Source organism: Dama dama, chromosome 24 (genome assembly GCF_033118175.1).
Source record: "Dama dama isolate Ldn47 chromosome 24, ASM3311817v1, whole genome shotgun sequence".
Classification (NCBI taxonomy): domain Eukaryota; kingdom Metazoa; phylum Chordata; class Mammalia; order Artiodactyla; family Cervidae; genus Dama; species Dama dama.
Window position 1 is genome coordinate 23,207,088 of NC_083704.1, and position 19,668 is coordinate 23,226,755.

The following is a 19,668-nucleotide window of genomic DNA, read 5'->3' on the forward strand; positions in this document are numbered from 1 at the left end:
CTTTCTTGTTGTAGGCCCCTGGTTCACTCAGATTGGGGGATAGTGAAGTGAACCTTGAGCCCTGTGGCTTGAGGTTTAGAGGACAAATTCCAGCTCGTCCCTCTGGACCAGGCCACTGGTTCCTGATCTGTGGTCTCTGGACAACTGGGCATCCTTGTAGGCAGTGGCCACATCCTAATTCCTGTTTCTTGGATACTTGCCATGTAGCAGGCATCATTCCAGCTCTTCTTTCATTGAAGCTTTCTGAGCAACTCACTGACACAGTGGGATTGTGTATTTTTCCCCTAAAGGTATAACAGTACTTTTAGTCCCACGTGCCTGTGTGACTCTTCCCCTACAAAAGACAGACTCTGTTCCTCCTCCTCCTGCACCTGGGGGGACTTCGTACTGCCTCGTGGAGCAGAATGTGGCAGAGGGATGCACTGTGACTTCTGAGGCTCAGTCCTTCTGCTGGTGTTGACTGAGTACCTACTGAGTGCCCCAGGCCTTCTCGGTCCTTTAGGTCCAGTAGGTACTCAGAGTACCTACTGAGTGCCCAGTGCTCGGTCCTTCTGCTAGTGTTGACTGAGCACCTACTGAGTGCCCCAGGCGTCGGGGGCACTGAGGATGCTTCATCAGTGTGTGTACTCCCTGCTCCATTGTGTGTGTTTGCTCACTAGATTTAGAGAATGATAGTGAGAACTGTGCGGGATCTTAGAGATTTTCCCATGCCCTGATTTTTAGGAGAAGAAACCAGGGCTCTGGAGGAGTGAGGACTTGCCCTTGGTCATACAGGACTCTGCATCCCTGGTGCAGTTGAGATCCCAGTCCTTCTGCTCATCTTGACTTTTGCCCATCTCAGGAGCGCTGGTTGGTGGACTTCAACTCCAGACTCTGTGCTGTGATCCTCGGTCACTCTGTTGGGCACAGAGTAGGTGCTTAGAAGATATTTACTGAGTGAATGTTTGTGCCAGAAAGAGCACAGAGTCTGCTCGGCCAGCCACAGTGTATTCAGCAGCCCAGCAGGAGAGTGAACTTCAATGAGGGCCCACTCTGGGAAGAAATGTCCTTTTTTTTTTTTTTTTAAATGAAAAATGAAAACAAGTGGGCTGTTGGAATTGGTGGAGGTTTAGGGCAAGTTTTGTTTTGGAGCTGTCGGGTCACTGGAATTCCCCTTAGGTTCTTTCATCCCAGCAGAGATGGACTGATAGAAATGAGGTGGTGGTGGGTGGAGGGGAGGGAGTCAGGGGGTGGAGGGCAGATGGGAGAAGAGCTTTGCTTTCTTTGTGTGCCCTGAATGAATCTAGGCTGACTCTCCAGTGATCCCAGGAGACTATCTCAAGTCACCTCTCTTAGCCCCTTGCAGTTTCGTACCTGACCCCCAAGCCAGCCCCTTGCCCTGTCACTGGTCACATCTCTCCCTCAGGTAAGACCCAAGTCGACCAGGCTGGGGGGTCTAGTGCCTGCCACCTCTCTAGATCTGCCTCATGCTTTACTCCAGCCACGTTGACCTTCTTTCACCAGCTATGGGGCCTTGGACAAGCCCCTCCTCCTCTCTGAACCTCAGTTTCCTCCTCAGTAGTCATCAGGGGAACGCCATTTGTTCATTCATTCACTTGCTGTGAAGATGACCCCCACGTTTAAATGACTTCCCTCCTCTAGGCCCTACCTCTTCAAACAGTCACACATTCCAAAGCTCCTGATTGTCAATAAACCTTTTCTTCTGCTTTAAAAAAATTAAACAGAAGAACAACCTGCTTTTATTCCAAGCTCTGTTCCCCCCTTAGAAGGCTTTTTCTCTCTGGTCATGCCTTAACATAGGCCAGTGGTGTCTGCAAGTGGAGAATGTGTGTGTTGATAGTAGTTCCTTAATAGGAGGTTGTATTGTCACAGCCACGGTCAGTGGACATGTTTGTGAAATTGGAAGCATCATGCTTTATCTCTGCCATCGCTCCCTCTCAGGAAAAATAGCGAACATATCAGAATAGCATGCTTTCTCACAAAGAGTCCTCTTTTAGCCAGATTTCCTCAGAAAGATTATTCTGGGAAGCAAAAGACTGAACCTAGTGGTTAATTTGCAGAGGGGTGTTTTTGGGTAATCCAGTGTCATTCTCTCAACACATTGCTATTGATAGGTATGCATGACAGGAAACATAATGGTAATTATTTAAAGGACCATGATCTGCGAGACGTGTTCTAGGCACTTACACTGCACTGGGGAGACTCGACACATTCATATTATAGGTGAATCTGCAGTCAAGCATCAGAGCTTCAGAAAATGGGGAATTCTCAGTGGGCTGAGGTGGTCAGGGAGGGCTTCCCCAAACAGGTAAAGATCTCAGATTCTTATCACACCAGTTTGGGTTCAGAGGGCCTAACTCAGAGGTCTTTGCATGGTACAGTCTCTCTCTCTCTCTCTCTCTCATGCACACACACTCTTGTTGGTCTTAATTGAAAAGAAATATGAGTTCAATCCAGGAAGATAAGTAAGATGGAGGTTGATGATGAGAACATGTTTTCATAGGATGGTCTTGGGGTGAGGATTATCAGTGTGAGAAAACAGCGTCAGATGTACTTAACTGTTTGCAGAGCACACCTCACGTGAGTGAAGTCTTACTTCCTCACAGCCCCACGAGGTCAGCCCCCAGACCTGGCCACACAGGTCGTAGGTGGTAAAGCCCAGAATCTAGCAGCAGCAATGGTCCACCCCTAGTATGTCTTGGCACAGGGCTGTAACAGCCCCCATCCTTGACTGACACTATTCTAGCCACATAATTTAAAAAGAGGTAAGTGAAATGTCAGGAAGAGATGCATTTAATGATACTTTAAGAACATGTCCACTTTTGAACCCTCTTTTCTTTCTGCCATTTTTTTCCTCAGCCAATTTAAATTATTTTTAAAAATGATTTTAGAATAGAGAAAGAGCTAGAAGTCAAAATTTCATACTAAAATTTCATATTACTTTGACATCTTTTAGGATTTTAACATTGAAGCATAGCAAAGAAGCAGTAATGGCTTTGGGCCATAGACAAGCAGAGTCATTTTAAAATGAAGATTTTTTTTTTTTTTTTTTTTTTTTTGGCCTTGAGGTCTTCCCCTAAAACTAAGTGAAGAAAGACCTCTCCTAGTGCTGATTGGAACAGAAAGTATCTCATTCCTCATGAATGGAAGTAGGAGCAAAAGTATTCCAAAGCATGAATCCACTGCTAAATCCACTACATCAAGCTCCCTGGAACAGTAGGAGGGGAAGAAGCCCTGAAATTGACCTGATGATTGGGAAATACGGGTTAAATGCTTTTGTAACTTCATCACTGTCAATTCAGCAGGGAAACACTGGTATCCAAGCCTCCTATTTGCCTGAGAGTCAGGAGCTTCTAAACCAAGAAAGGAAGAAACCAAGCATATTATTTACGAGCTTCTTCCCTCTTGCTGCTTTAAGTCACTGTGAAATAAGCCTATTTGTTACCGCGCTGGGGCAACACTGGGCAAGATTACACCGCTTTGCGGGAACCGGCAAGACCTGCCTTCCGCGCCTCCTCGCGGATCTATGTGGGATCTATACAGCCCACGCTACACGCTGCGGGAAAGCCGGCCACCGGCAGGCAGCGCCGCATCCTGACGCCGTCCGCGCATAGCCTCGGCAGGGCTCCCTGATCGCCTGTAGTCCCTGCCCCGCAGGCGAGGTGATTCCACACCAAGTTACAGCGAGCCCTCAGCATCCTATCAGACTGGGCACTGGCAGCAGCCGCTTTAACCTGCGCCGGGAGCGCACGCGTCTTTGGAACCATCCGTGGCGGTGGAACTTTCCCAGGGAACCAACTTTAGTTTCTCCCTACGACTCGGTTCAGGTAGCTGGATCCAGCGCAAGAGTGGACAGGATGTTTGGCGCTGGTGGAGCCACTGGGACCCGAGAGAAGGTGCTGGAGTGCTTTGAGATCCTAGTTTCTGGAGGCGCCGCCGGTACTCTGAGAGATTGTAAAGTACCTGCTCAGGATCTCGACGGAGATCCCTTGGCTGTCGGGGGCCAAGACGCCTGTTGAATTCCCGAACCTTCGAGGATGCTGGGCTGGGGAGGATCTCCCCCGAGACGTGTCAGGGGTACAGAAAACAGAGGTTAGGCGTCCTGGATATACTGAGTCAGGAGTGCCTCCAGGATGGAGGCAAAGAAGCGGTTGTTGTGGAAGTTCAGGGGTGGATGGCTAAGCATTTTAGAAACGAGGTTCGAGGGGGATGGTCTTGAGCAGGGTTTCCCAGGCAAGTGGCTGTTTGAGAGCGGGGTGAGGGGGCGGTGGTGATCAGAGGGAGCATCCGGAGTGGAGTTTACTAGGAGAGGAGGCTGTCCTGTGGGTTCTGGGGAGTAACTAGTTGGGGGATTCCTAGGGGAGGTGGCTGGCTTAGAAGCCCCAGTCCGGGAGGAAACTGGTTCCTCCCTCTCCTTCAGTGGAAGCGACTATCTTAAGGAACTGCGGGTCCGGTAGATTCCCGCTCATTTCCAGTGTCTCGGAAGTATCTCAAACGGGAGTTTCTAGGACGGCCGCCCAGCAACCCCAGGGCCGGCGGTGGTGGCCCTAGTCCTAGATGATTTGGGGTTCCTGGGAAGGGGACAGCTGAGGCATACCTGCGTCGGGAGAGAAACGCACGGTCTTCTCACGGCCCTCGGGGTTTGTTTCCGAGTCCGACCCAGCAGATCGGTCCGCGGAGTCTCAGGGAGGGGAACCCGGGAGCCCCCACCACGCCCCCAGGCACGCCGGGACTGCGCGTCGGGCCCCGCCCCGCGCGCCGCGCCTTAAAGGGCTCGAAGGCCGGGGCGCACCGCGGTGGCCACGGTCATGGAGGGTGCGTTTGCTGCAAACTGGAGCGCTGAGGCGGTCAACGGGAGCACGGCGCCGCCGGGAACCGAGGGCAACCGCACCGTCGGGCCGCCACAGCGCAACGAGGCCCTGGCGCGGGTGGAAGTGGCCGTGCTGTGCCTCATCCTGTTCCTGGCGCTGAGCGGCAACGCGTGCGTGCTGCTGGCGCTGCGCACCACGCGCCACAAGCACTCGCGCCTCTTCTTCTTCATGAAGCACCTGAGCATAGCAGACCTGGTGGTGGCGGTGTTCCAGGTGCTGCCGCAGCTTCTGTGGGACATCACGTTCCGCTTCTACGGGCCCGACCTGCTGTGCCGCCTCGTCAAGTACCTGCAGGTGGTGGGCATGTTCGCGTCCACCTACCTGCTGTTGCTCATGTCGCTTGACCGCTGCCTGGCCATCTGCCAGCCGCTGCGCTCGCTGCGCCGCCGCACCGACCGCTTGGCGGTACTCGCCACATGGCTCGGCTGCCTGGTGGCCAGCACGCCGCAGGTGCACATCTTCTCGCTGCGCGAGGTGGCGGACGGCGTCTTCGACTGCTGGGCCGTTTTCATCCAGCCCTGGGGGCCCAAGGCCTACATCACGTGGATCACGCTCGCCGTCTACGTTGTGCCGGTCATCGTGCTTGCCGCCTGCTACGGCCTCATCAGCTTCAAGATCTGGCAGAACTTACGGCTCAAGACGGCGGCGGCGGCGGCCGAGACTGCAGCTGGGGCTGAGGGCGCGGCGGCGGCAGACTGCGGGGGGCGGGCGGCTCTGGCCCGCGTCAGCAACGTCAAGCTCATCTCTAAGGCCAAGATCCGCACGGTCAAGATGACCTTCATCATCGTGCTGGCCTTCATCGTGTGCTGGACGCCATTCTTTTTCGTGCAGATGTGGAGTGTATGGGATGACGATGCGCCCAAGGAAGGTAGCGTGGGCAGAAACACCGGGAGGAGGGAGCGCGATGGGGCGGGGCCCTGGTCCTGCTGTCCCTGTCTAGGGTTTGGGGGGTTTCGTGGATTGTTCTGAGCCTTGGCCCCATCATCTGCTGGCCACGTGATTTGGGGCATAACTTTCCTGAGCCTTGACTTCCCTTTCTGTAAAATAGCAAAGATGATAAACCAGTTTTCCCCTGCAGTTGTTTAGTTGCTAACCAGTGTCCGACTCTTTTGCGACCCCATGGATTGTAGCCCACCGGGCTCCTCTGCCCAAGGGATTTCCCAGGTAAGAATACTGGAGTGGGTTGCCATTTCCTTTTCTAGGGGATCTTCCCAACTCAGAAGACTCCAGGAGTCTTCTGCATTAGCAGCTGGATTCTTTATCACTGAGCCACCAGGGAAGCTCCCTGTTCAACAGTAGGGAAATTAAATGAGAAAATGCATGTAAAATCCCTACCACAGTCTTTAGGCCACATATGGGGTATTTGATTCACTATTATGGACCAGGAAATTGAGCTGCCAATGACTTGCCTTTTCCACCTGGTGAGCGATGCGGGGAGGTGACTTTCTGACCCAGGCCCAAGCTCCTGCCACGTTAAGTTCACTTTACCTTGAACTTCACTTTAAGTTCAAGTCAGCGTGAACCCGGGAGACCTGGTTTGGATCAGAGCAGCGGGAGATGGGCGCTTGGATTCTTCCAACCGAGCCCAAGAAGGTGTGGGGCAGGGCGCCCTCAGGGGGAAGAGACTAGTCTGGGAATCCCTTGCGGAGTGGAGGAGGCAAGTTGTGCCCCTCGCCCTCTCCCCAGCCGCGAGGTGGAGAGGTGAGTACTACGGGGGCCGGGGGCGGCGCTCTCAGTGCCCAGGAACTCAGACAGTGCTTCTGCTGAGGGGTGGGGGCAAGCAGGGAAGAGAGCGAACTGGACGCAAACTTTCCCATTTGTCTCGGTGATTTTGGTAGGCGGGGAACGCGCGCTCTCCAAACTGGAGGACAGGAGGGTCAGAACTGAGGGTGGCAGGGGAAACCGGGAGGAGAAGGTAGGGTGGGATGCTTTGAGGAGGGATCCAAGGGAGCAGAGCACCTGGGGCGCTGGCTTGTGGCCGATGCTTTGCGCCTTCAGCCTTCATCACAGACAGTTCCTGTAGCTCATTTGCAAACAGCAGGAGAGGTGATCTGTGGTGGTGAATGACTTAGACCTTTTGGTTGGAAGGTAATTTCAATGCACTGGAATGCCGGCGGCTCAGTGGCTTGTAAGCAAAGACTGAGGGGCTTTCTTTCAGCCGTTCTGTCCGTGAGAAAGCAAACTCATCCCATTTCTGGATAGAGTCACTACTGCTTCCAGCAGTCTCCAACAGAGCAGCCAATCCGTGGAAGGTGAAATCATCATTCAGCTTGCTGACTTTGCTTTGCTCACAGGTCAGGGACTAACAGCAGCTGGATGAATCACATGTGGCTTGTCAGTGGGCCTTGTGGCCCCCACAGAACCCTTTCCTTAGGTTTCGCTCCCCCTGCCGGTCCCCGGAAACCCAGCTGCTCTTTTCCCATCTCTCCCCGCCTAAACCTTCACTCTCACCAAGCTCTGCCTTTATTGGTTTAGAGCTCACCTTGTTCGAAAAATAACTTGGGGAGGGGGCTCAAGGATTCAGGTCCCAGACATGACAAAAAAGACACGGGAAAATGGGAAGAAAGGGGAAAACAGGATAGAAATATAATAATAGCGTAATAAAGCCCCTCTGTGTGTATGTGTTGGGGGGGGGGGTGGCGGCTGCACAAGAGGCTGCCTTTTCATTGGAGCCAAAGCAAAGAGGAAAACTCTCAATTTCAGTATTTTCATTGTTCAGAGGAGAAAATAGAAAAAAGCAAGAGGAGGGTTGTGATAATTTAATGAGCGCCCCCCCTCCTTTCCACCCAGTGAAGTGAAGTGAAGCCACTCAGTCGTGTCCAACTCTTTGCAACCCCATGGACTGTAGCCTACCAGAATCCTCAGTCCATGGGATTTTCCAGGCGAGAATACTGGAGTGGGTTGCCATTTCCTTCTCCAGGGGATCTTCCTGACCCAAGGATCAAACCTGTGTCTCCTGCGTTGTAGGCAGACACTTTACTGTCTGAGCTACCAGGGTTCCACCCAGTAGCCACATGCTATTGGGACCCTGCTTTGGTGAGTCTGGAACTCTGCAGAAGGAGGGCTGGGACCAGACATCCCTGGCAGGTTTGGACAAGCCCCAGACATCCCTGGCAGGTTTGGACAAGCCCTGGATGGAACCTTCAGGATCAAATTGCGCAGCCAAAAGATTTGGCACCAGCCTTTCCCCTTGAACTCCGTGGAACTTGCTTTGCTGGTGGTAACAAGTACTCTGACTCGAAGGTGCTTCTCTGGGAGGAGATGAAGACAGATGGAGTATCCAGTTGGTCAAGACAGCAGGCAGGCACTGTAGTCCCCAGGTCTCGGTGCAGGGTAACAGCTGGTGGAGCAGGTGTTGGCCTGTGTTTGGAGTCCACCCTTCCACTTCTCTTGTGTATCCTTGAGCTGATGATTTCCCCTTTCTGAGCCTCAGCTTCCTCCTCTGTTAGGAGGATAGCAGGTCTACTCATGGGGCTGTATGAGGATGACATAGTGTGACCCATGGCACCTGGGGACCACATGATCAATGTCATTCTTCCTTCCCCCCATTCTGGTTGTTAAAACTTGTGTTTTCATTCTTGGGATTGACTTTGAGAATCTCGGCAATCAGAGGAAATAAACATTTCTCTCTCAAGAGCCTGGGTGTAGGGGCTGGGGTGGTGGCAGAGTCTGCTGGACAGTAGGTAGTGTGTCCAGGAAGGTTGGTATGTGGAGAAGCTTGTTAAAAGCCAGAGAGGTGGACGGTGAGCCTTGTCACAGGGGAAACACCACCCATCCTGTTCTCTGGTGTGTGCTCAGCGCCTAGCACGAGGCTGGCCACCCACCGTGCAACCAATGCTAGTTGAACAAATATGTGGGTTATGGGAGGAGGAAGGTGCATAAGATGGGGCAGGGATGGGTGTGTGGAGTTGAACTGAAGATAAATAAGACTCTGTACAGACCTCTGGGCATAGAATTGGCTACTCAGTAAGGAAGTGAGCCCCCCCCAACTGGGGGTAATCAAATATCTACCAGGGTATTTTGCCAGGATGAAGGTTGAAATGCACAGGAGGCCTGGTTGTAAGTGTTTCCCCATCTGTAAAATGAGCAGCAGTCATGCTGAATGGTTGACTCAACCTGCCTGGGGCTGTTTGCTGGGGTTAAGAGTAGGCTTTAGGTTGTGGGGAGGGTAGAAGGTGCTGGTGGCACAGGGCCTGGCATGCAGTAAGTACGCTGTCAGTGCTTTACAAAGAGGAGAATTTCAAGGTGTGTCAGGTCATGGAGTCCGTCCATACTGCTGAGGGAGTGTGGACTGTTGAGCTCAGGAGTGCATTTTCACAGAGGGACTGCAATTTTCATTGAGTGGTGGCAAGTCCAGTACTGCTGGGAACAAGAGTGTTAAGAGGTCAAGGAAAATTAAGGTTTTCTCTGGAGGAGGCAGTATGACGCAAGGTGGGGGAGATTCTAGCTCTGAGTTTTGGAAGCCCAAGGGGACCCTTTCGGATGAGTGGGTGGCAGAATGGTGTAACCAGGTGGTCTTCCTGTGATTCTGATTCCAAGCCACTGAGGGGCACCTCCCTCCGTGCTCTGCCGGGACGTGGTACCTCCCACCCTTTACAGATAGTTCAGTACCACGGGCCTCTGCCCTCCACGGTCCAGGCCTCACACTGTGATGGTCACACTTACTCTTTCTATTTCTTTCTCTTTATTCCCACCTGACCTTAATATTTGAGTGTGAACTCACTTTTCCCAGAGGGAATTGCATTTGCGTTCAGTCATCTTGTTAGGGGCCCATCTCCCATCATCAAGCTAAGAAATTGTCTTTTTGCTTTTCCAGCATACTGGTGGCAGTGACTTGTTTATCAGGACTTCCTGTCTGCTAATTTCATGCTTCACTTCAACTTAGTCCCTTATCGGACATTTCCCATTTTCCAGCTTCTGCTACTGGCCAAGGACAGAGCCACAGATATCACACAGTCCTGAACCACAGATTATAAGCAGAAATAACTACAATATGAAGGGATGATGCTGGAAGAGTTGTATTCGTTTGTCAGAAGTACTGTGAGTGCCCCTAGGTGCATCCGTTGATTCTAGCTCCCTGGAAAAAAACCAGGATCAGACAGGAATCGACATTTGAAAAGGGTTTTGAAGGATGAGTAGGAGCTGGCTATGCAAAGAAACATACGCACATTGCCTGATGAGATCATTGGAATACTTCTCAGACTTCACTGTGTACACAGAATCACGTGGGAGAACTTGTTAAAATGCAGATTTTGATTCAGCACATCTGGGTGGGGCCCGTGAGACTGCATTTTTAACAAACTCCTAGGTGATGCCCGTGCAGGGCCTTTGACTGCACATTGAGTAATGAGGCTTTAATGTATTATCTCTGTTCCCAAAACTTGTGGCTTGCCTTTGCATGCGTGGCCCAAGTTGGTGGCAGGGTCCTGTCATTCTCCAAAGGGTAAGGAAGGGCTCTTGGTTTGCAGGAAACCTCACCTCTTCTGCCTCTAGAACATGGTTATTTCTCAGGTCCTTCCTGGTAGGCCCCACATGTCCCCAGATTTGAGCAGTGGCATCACAGAAGACTATTTAAAGCTCTGTAGTCTACAAGTTTAGCTCTTTTTCCTGACCTTATACATAGTGAGATCATACACCTGTGACTTTTACAATTCCAATGTTGTAAAATGGTGGTCTTTTCAAAGACAGAGCCCTGGAATACATACTAGTATTCAATCTTTCTGTACATGTACATACAGAAATCATTTTTAAAAAACGTCTCTATACACCACAATTCCCAAATTCTCCTATAGCTCCTGTAGGGATAAGGGATTTAGTCCTTATGAGAGATGCCTGATTTGGGAGCCATGGGATGGGGTAGGGGTGGGGAAGGAAGACCTTGAACTGAGTGAGTGGTTTCTGGAGTGAGAGCCACTTAGGAAGGTTGATGAGCTTGATCATATTCAACTGAGCCATAGGTCTTTGAATTGTAAGTGACATGTGTTTGTTGCCTCAGGGACCACGCAGCCAGAGAGGAGAGGCCATGGCCAGCTGCCCGTCAGCTGTTCCAGGCTAATTTGGGCCCAGGGTGACAGTGATGGTGACAGGCGGGGGCAGTACCGGGAAATCCGCATAGGGGACTTCATGAGGCTTGAGTAAAGCCAGGCTGGTGGGTGGGCAGACCACTGGGAGACCCTGTCCTCGCATGGCCCTCGGCCACCCACCTCCTCCATGAGTCATGGTTCTGGGTGGAAGTTCAGCCTGGTCTCTGTCTTCTGGGGGCGGTAAATGCCCAGCAGGGGATATTTGCAGTTGGCACATGGCCCTTTCTGCTCAGTCCTCTGCTTGGCACATAGGAGCCCCCACTTGAAGATTACCCCTAGTGCCCTGCCTTGGGCTCATCACCCGTCCGCCAGTGCTGCCACTCCCCACTGACTAGAAGGCCTGTCTTGCTTCTCTCTTTCTCACCTGGATTTGTAAATCCCTTGAGGGCAGGTCTGCAGGGTTGATTGGGTGGCTGGCACTGAGTAGACACAGCAGGGAAGGATGCATGGACATCTGATCTCTTCCTCCCCCCCTCCTCCCTTTCCTGAGAAATGGCCTGAGCTCAGGCCAGGCAGGTGTGAGGGCCGATCCCCGGTTCATGCCTCCCACTCGGCCCCTCTTCTCTACAGGACCAAAGAGAGTGGTTTGCAAGCCCTCAGGGCTTGGACCTTGAGGGACATGTGTTTCTTTTGCTGAGAGGAATAGAAGACATGAATGAGAGCCAGCTCGCCTGGTGGAGACCCTGAAATCCCTTTCTCACCCATGGCTGCAGCCCCCTTCCATGTTGGGTTTCTTATGGCAGAGTAAAGTTTTCCACAGCAGACCATCTGGAGTTCCTTTGGGGTCATGTAATCCAATCTCATGGCTCTGGGTTTTGAGGTTTTTTTTTTTAAGTCATGGAAAAAAGGGCAAAGAACAGTTCCTGAATTGAACTCAGGAGCGATAAAAAAATTCTGCAGTTGATCACATTTCATATCTGTAAATAATATAAATACTTGAATAAACACTTTGCTATTCACAATGCCCTTTCACACAATTTTTTTTTCTTCCAGTTTTCTCAAAGTCCTAGTGGGTGTCACCTCCATTTCAAGATAAGACTGTTAAGGTTCAGATAGTAGATGTGGCTCAGAGAATGAATAGGTATGAAGGGGAGTCACACCCCATAGGTTTGTGTCTGGGTCCTCCGTAAGGGGCTCCCCATGGGCCTGACCCCCCAGGAGGTGCTGGCTGCTTACCACACCTCTCTTGGCTGAGTCTGTAGATTCTGATTTCCATACCTTCCTTTTGTCCACACTGACTTCCCCATCACTCTGCTGTAGCATAGCTGGGGCCAGAGTCACAGGAACTTAGGAACTGGGCTGACCCTTCAGAGCAGCTGGCATGCAGACACAGGAGCCAGCCTGGGGGCCCTGGCATGAAGCAGGCACTGGATCTGGGCTTCCTGGGACAGGGTGTTACCCTCTGGCTGAAGGCAGTGCCCCCAGAGAAACTCCGCTGTGTGCTTGCTTGCTCTTCTCTGGCAGCTCTGGGCTGAGCACCTGGGTCCTAACACGGGACCCCGAGTGGCCACTGCAGCTTCCACTGCCAGCCTGCTGGACTCCACTGGGGCAGCCCTCTCAGTCACCTTTTCGGTCAGTGCCCGACTGCAGCAACCCACTGGGTGGCTATATTTTGAAAGGAGACCGTTGACACAGGGAGGATTTCAGTGTAGCAGACTACCACCAGGAGAGTGGTGTGGCCCTGGGACTTGGAGCTAGAAGGCAGGTGAGCAGAAAGCGGAGGGGGTGATTTTACAGTACTGTTTCCAGCTGGAGTGTCCTGGCTGTGTGTGAGCAAAGCAAAAGACCTTCCCTCCGAGATCTGCATGCAAGATCAGATATTCCTGGGATAAGAGCATCTCCGTAAGTCAGCCAGAATAAGTCTGGAGCCTTCTCCTCCCCTTCTGGGTCACTCATTCAGAACAGCATGGACTTAAACGAGCGCCAGTGGCCCCCTGGCACGTGGTCATGATTGCGACTGCCGTGCGTTGGCCACTTGTAGTATCAGGTGGCCTGATACTACTCTCCCACCCTTGCATGTTCCTGTGAGATTTGGGGACTCTTGTCATCGTCATTTAGAGATGAGAAAACAGCAGTTTCTTGGGGAGTTAAAGTATTTGTGGCTGGCAGGGCTAGCATGCAAGCTAGGTCTGGCAGCTTCTACCTCTGTGTGCTTGGATGCTCTTGAGTGGGAGGCAGTTGATACTTGCGAGGTCAGTAAGGAATGAACAGGTGGCCAAGCGGATGGAAGCATGTGGTAGGTAAGCTTTGGATGGGAGAAGGGACCAGGAATGTTCCAGGGCTGGGCTGAGCAGGGAGAGGCGTTGGGGCCAGGCTGAGCATGTGCTCAGAGCACAGATGTGGAAGGAAGGAAGGCTTGGTCTCTGTGGTCCTCCGTCTTGTGACACAGCACCCGGTCCCTGTTCTCGGGAGGTGATGCTTCACGCCCCGACAGTGATGCCTTGTTCTCCCTTCTTCCCCTCTCCACCTTCAGCCTCAGCTTTCATCATCGCCATGCTCCTCGCCAGCCTCAACAGCTGCTGCAACCCCTGGATCTACATGCTTTTCACAGGCCACCTCTTCCAAGAACTTGTGCAGCGCTTCCTCTGCTGCTCATTCCACTGCCTGAAAGGCAGCCGGCCTGGGGAGACGAGCATCAGCAAAAAGAGCAACTCGACCACCTTTGTCCTGAGCCAGCACAGCTCCAGCCACAGGAGATGCTCACAGCCATCCGCGGTGTGACTGATGGGGCCAGGACCGCCCTCCTTGGCTTGGACTGTGCGGCAGCGACAGTCTGGCTCTTGGTGGCTATGTACATGTGTGTATAAGGTACCTTTCAGTTTGTACCCCTCTGTACTTTGGGCAGCTGGAGCTGGGTGGGGAAGCAACCCCCATGGAGAAAGATGGTATGGTGGCTCAACCATCAAGCCAAGCCCTGGGTCTTCCGTAGGCTCCCACAGGTACTTCTCCTGCCCTGACCCCACTGCTCCCTTCCTTTAACAGTAAGTCCCCTACATAAGAATGAGTTCTGTTCTGAGAGCACGTTTGTAAGTCTAATTTGTTAGTAAGTCTAACAAGGTTAGACTAGGTACCCAACTAACACAGCCAGCTCTATAGTACTGTACTATAATAGGTTTATAATACTTTTCACACAAGTAATACATACATAAAACAAATGCAGAAAGTGAAACGTTTTCAGTCTTATAGTAGAGTACCTTGAAAAGTACACCCGGAATACAGGGGCTGGCATGCCTCTTTGAAAGTTTGCAACTAGAAGGTTTGTGTGTAGAGGACTTACTGTATTCTGGGATCTTGAGAAAGGTAGTAAGTATAAGATTGGTGACCAGATGGGTACAGAAGCCTAGTGTTCTGAGCTTGGGGTGAGGAATAGGACCTTGCTGGTGGTGGTGCTAATATCCTCCTGGCCTCAAAGTGCTTTTGCCTTTGAGTGGACTGGTGCTAGCATCCTTGAGCACCAACTTGCCTGAAGGTGGCCCTGGAACAGGGGATTCTCTTAGGAGACTGTCTGGCACAGGCAGCCAAGTAAAACTTGGGTTAAAAATGTTTGATATGCTAATACTTAAGAAGTATTTGGGAAAGAAAAAGGAAATTAAAGGCATCCAAATTGGAAAAGAAGTAAAATTCCTTGCAGATGATGCAATTTTGTATATAGAAAATTCTAAGGAATTCATGCACACATGCACATACACAAACCCAGTAAAACTAATACATGAATTCAGGGTTGTGGAATACAAAGTCAATACAAAAATCAATTGCATCTCTTTACCCTGGCAATGAACAATGTGAAAATAAAATTAAGAAATAATTCTGTTTATAATAGTATCAGATAGAACATGAATAAATTTAATGAAAGAAGTGCAAGACATATCCTGAAAACTACAAAGTACAGTTGAAAGACGTTGAAGTCGTAAATAAATGGGATGACATCCTATGTTTATGGATCAGAGATTTAAATATTGTTAAGGTGAAAATACTCTTCAAGTTTATATACAGATTCAGTGTAATCCCTGTCAAAATCCTAGCTAGCTTTTTTGTGCAAATTGATAAGCTGATCCTGAAATTCACATGGAAATGCCAGGACCCAGAATAGCCAGATAAAAGTTGAAAAAGAAGGACAAAGTTGGTGCATTCATACTTCCAGGTCAAAACTTACTATAAGGCTACAGTAATCAAAAGAGTGTGGTATAGACAAAAGAAGAGGCATATAAACCAGTGGAATGGAATAGCCTTGTGTTTATGGCCACTAGTTTGACAAGTGTGACAAGAGAATTCAATAGGAAGGGTAGTCTTTTTGGAAAATGGTACCAGGACAGCTGGATATCCACATGCAAAAGAATGCAGTTGGATCCCTACCTCACACTGCATACAAAATTAGCTGAAAGTGCATCAACCTAAATATAAGAGCTATAACTATACTTAGAAGTAAGCAGGGATGAATCTTTGTGGCCTTGGACTAGGCCATGGGTTCTTAGATACGATAACCAAAACATAAGCCTAAGGAAGAATAGATAAATTGGACCTCGTCAATGGGGCACAAAACTTTTATGCTTCAGAGGGCACTACCAAGAAAGTGACAAAACAACTCAGAATGGAAGAAGATACTTGGAAGCCATGTACTCGTGTCTAGAATATATCAAGAACTCTTACTTTTTTATCAGTAAAATGCCAAATAACCCAGTTTAAAATATGAGCAACATATTTGATCAACAAATGAGTGAACATATTTCTGTATCTTCTACAAAGGAAAGATATAAGTGGCTCATAAGCACATGAAAAGACTCTCAGTATCCCTATTCACGAAGGAAATGCAAATCAAAACCACCATGAAATAGCAGTGCACACCCACTAAGGTGGCTCTAATCAAAGAGATAGGCAATGACAGGTGGGAGCGAAATTGGAACTCTCCTCCATCACTTGTGAGAAGGTAAGATGGTGCAGCCACTTTGGAAAATAGTTTGGCAGTTCCTCAAAAAGTTAAACATAGAATTACCATATGAGCCAGAAATGCTAGTCCTGGTTTTTACTCAAGAGAAATGAAAGCATACACGTACATGAAAACTTTTATGTAAATGTTTCTAGCACTGTGATTTATAAGAGGCAAAAATGGAAATAACCCAAATGTCTATCAGCTGATCAATGGGTAAATAAATGTGGTATACCTATACAATGGCACATTATTCAACTATAAAATAAAATGAAGTACTGGCATATGCTTCAACATGGATGAACCTGGGAAACATATTAAGTGAAAGAAACCTTGAGAAAAGTTACATACTGCATGATTCCATTTATATGAAATGTCAAGAACAGGCAAATCTGTGGAGACACATTACAGCATGGTGGTTACTAGGGGCCAGGAAATGGGGTAGGTGGGGAGTGACTGCTAAGTTACAGGCTTTTTTGAGGGGTAGTGAAGATTTTCTGGAATTAGTGATGTGTACATTTTGAGAATATGCTAAAAACTACTGCATTAATACTTAAGAAATATTTACCAACTGAATTTAGAGGCAACCAGCCTGAAGGATAAATTTCTTAGAATCTCTTACTTCTCAGAGCTTTTGTTTCTGTGTGACTCATCATTTCAGAAAAATCCATAGTTTTCTTTGTTTTCCTGCGAGAGATGGTGTTTCCGGTTTGACCAAAAGTATCAGCAGTGATAATACCTGGTAAACATGTTGTGAAATGTCTTCTCAGCCTTGAAGCACATGTGACCATGTCCAGGAAACACCTTTTGCTATTCAGTATAGGATGTTGTAGATCAGAAGTTTTCCGACTGGGACTGGCCAGCTCATTGGCACACTGGCACTCTTTTTTTGTTTTTTTGTGCACGTATTTTTGGACTCACTGTGATACAAGAGCGCTTCCTAAAGCCCCAGCTCTCCTCTCTCCACTTTCCTTTTCTCACTCTATACTGCACTGTATACACACATACACACAAAAACACACTCGCACACAGTAGAATGAGCTAGCAGGTCTTGATGTTCAGGGAGAAGAGAAGCGTGTGCTGAAATGCCAGTGTTCAGAGCCCCACCGTTTAGGACAAGATCTCTAGTACTCACTGAAGACAGAGGACAGTGTCAACTTTGAACCCACAGGCAGGGCAGTGTTGCTGTGACAGGTGCCTAGTGTCAACACCCGCCAGTCCTGGGGAGCTAACCAGATGCCAATTTGGGGTCTCCGTGCCCACCTCAAGGACACCAGGGCAGCCTGGGTGCAAATGCAGCGATGGCGGGGCCTGTTAGCATTTGAGCCTCTCTGCTCGCCGGCCGGAACTGCCCCAGTCTCTGCTGTCAGCTAGGGAAGTTGCCATCCTAGCAGCCACCAGAGGCCACTGGGGATCAAGGAGACACCGCAACTCAGGTGATTTTTCTGACCACAGGCATAACCTTGCCAAGAACCCTGGAGCTGCAAGGTTCTTGGGCATCAGAACCAGCTGGGACACTTTCCTTATTCTCTTGCTGTGGAAGCTGTGGTTGGAATTTTGGTTCTCATTATGGCACAAGAGCCTGTTTTATAGCCGATCAGTGACATTTGATTTCAGCAGCACCACTGGCTACGCACCTCTCCCCTCCCAATATTCCTGGAGAACATTTTCACAATTGATTGTTGCTTCCCCAACCCAAGCCTGGAAGAAGGCGATTAGGCGTCTGGAATTCTGCTTCAGACTGGGTTGTCTCTGTCTTCCTTCAGACCCATTGCCTGAGGTCCTCCAGCCATCTTTGCCTGCAGTTTCAGGACTGTTTACAAACCTAATGCACCTATTGGTACCTGGAGGTGCCAATAAATTGGAGCATAAAGATTTTCTTCTGGAATGTTTCATTATTCTCATGTTGAAAAGCGAAATGCGAACACTTGAAGACTCTCAGCCTTATTTCTTTATGTGCCGAAAAAAAATCTGCCACACTATTTGGTCTTCTTGGGGGATGGCTCTACAGGATGTGACTGCTGGAGGCTGCCTTAAGAAGATCCTGGTTTCAAAATGTGTAACCTTTTGTGTTTAATTGCAGCGAAATGCCCCTAAGTGCAAAATGTAAATTCCTCGATTTTGTTCTGCTTGGTGAATTTCTATGCTATCTCCTGTCTGTGCCAGTTGGGGAATGATGTACCCGACAATGAGATGCCTGCTTCAGTAGTTGCTCTATAAAAAGTGCACGTAATAAATTCATATTTTTCCATTTTTTGCTTTGCCCTCTTTCTTTCTCCTGAGAACAGTGACCATATCTGGAGGCTTGCAGACTTCAGTTCCCTTGCTGGGCTTCCCTTGAATATGCATAATCTGTCTGATTGTGACACAGGTGCATCTGGGCTGTGGCAGGTCAGTGGGTGGGGGTCGGGGAGATGGGCAGCAAGGGACCTGATCCCAATCTCTTGGTTCACAGGCTCTCTCATTTATCAGAGTTCTGTTGGAAGATGTTCTAAGACCCATACACAAACCTCTTGTATGATGTAGCCACACCCATCATCTAACTCTAGGAGTTATAGGAGTCTAGATTGTCATCTTGAAGGAAGCTTAAGGCATATCTTTCTTCAGATGGGATGTGGGAGTTACCTGCAGAATCACAAATGGGTTTGTGGTCATTCCTGGTCTCCACTACTGAATCACAACCTATGTCTTAAACAAGAATACCTCATGAGTCAGATGTAGTGTATGAGAGTGGAATGCCACCCCCTTCTCTGGCCCATTCTCACCATACCCCTAGCGTGCTGTTCTGACTGCTACTTTTCAGGTGGGGTCACAGAAGGAACAACTCCCGCCATAGTCTGGCCCTTAGAGAAGGAGAGTGAGCTTGAAAAATTGCAGTCAGGGTCAAGTTAGGTCACAGTAAATGCCAAGATGGTCAAAAGTCTCTGCGTAACCCAAGACTCCAAGTCTGAAATGGTTGGCCCAACAATGTGAGAGATGTCTGAGGAGCAGGCCCTTCGAGGGGATATAAAGGGTGCTTGCTTTAAACCTTTCAGCAGGAGGAGCCTGGACTCTTGAGTCCACTTGAGAATGTGCAGGGCCCTTGACCAAAGAGCAGTGGGCTGGAACCACAGCATGAATGTGACTGGCTGTGCACCTTTTGACAAGTCTGACCTCTGGACAGTGACTTTCTTGTTTGCAAAAAGTAAGGGATGATGATGAGTGTTTAAGAACAAAATATACCGACGTCTGCAGCTTCTTTTAAAATGCAAAAGAAAGGGGAGAATGGCAGATGAAAGATGAGTAGGAATGTGTTGAAGGCAGAGCAGTAAAATGTGAATTCTAGAGCCTAGATGGTGGGTAGATAGTTGTTCACAGAAGACATTTTCAACATTCCTCTGTGTTTGAAATGTTCATACTATGATACTCGAAAAAACAAAAGCAGGTAAAAAGAGCTTAAATGGACTTTAGAGATCATTTCATGGATGATAAAGTTGAGGCCAACTAGGAGAGGCAAGGATAGAATGGAGGCTGCTTCTGCCCTGCCTCCTATGCAGGTGTGGTCCCCTCCACCACATCACCCCCAGGACCCTTTGGCTCATGGCCAGGTGCCAGTGAGGTGATGCCTCTGAAAACATGAAAAGTACTTTGGAACCTGAATTTCATCAGACTTACAGGTGTTGCATGAAAAGAAAACTGGGGTTGGGGGGGGGGGGTCGAATAGGATTGGAGGCTATTGGCTTAAATAGCTCTCTTTACTGCAGGACTTGTCAGAGCCTTAAACATTCTAATGTCTACTGAAAATCTCAGA

The 19,668-nt window shown here is 49.4% G+C and overlaps 1 protein-coding gene across 1 annotated transcript; it reads left to right on the plus strand.

The window, feature by feature from the left end:
• The first annotated feature begins 4,808 nt into the window (after positions 1-4,808).
• OXTR (oxytocin receptor) lies at positions 4,809-18,085 on the plus strand. Its single transcript, XM_061128039.1, has 2 exons — positions 4,809-5,739; positions 13,428-18,085. Exons 1-2 carry the CDS (start codon positions 4,809-4,811, stop codon positions 13,673-13,675), a joined length of 1,179 nt encoding a protein of 392 aa, XP_060984022.1. The 3' UTR covers positions 13,676-18,085.
• The last annotated feature ends 1,583 nt before the right edge of the window (positions 18,086-19,668 follow it).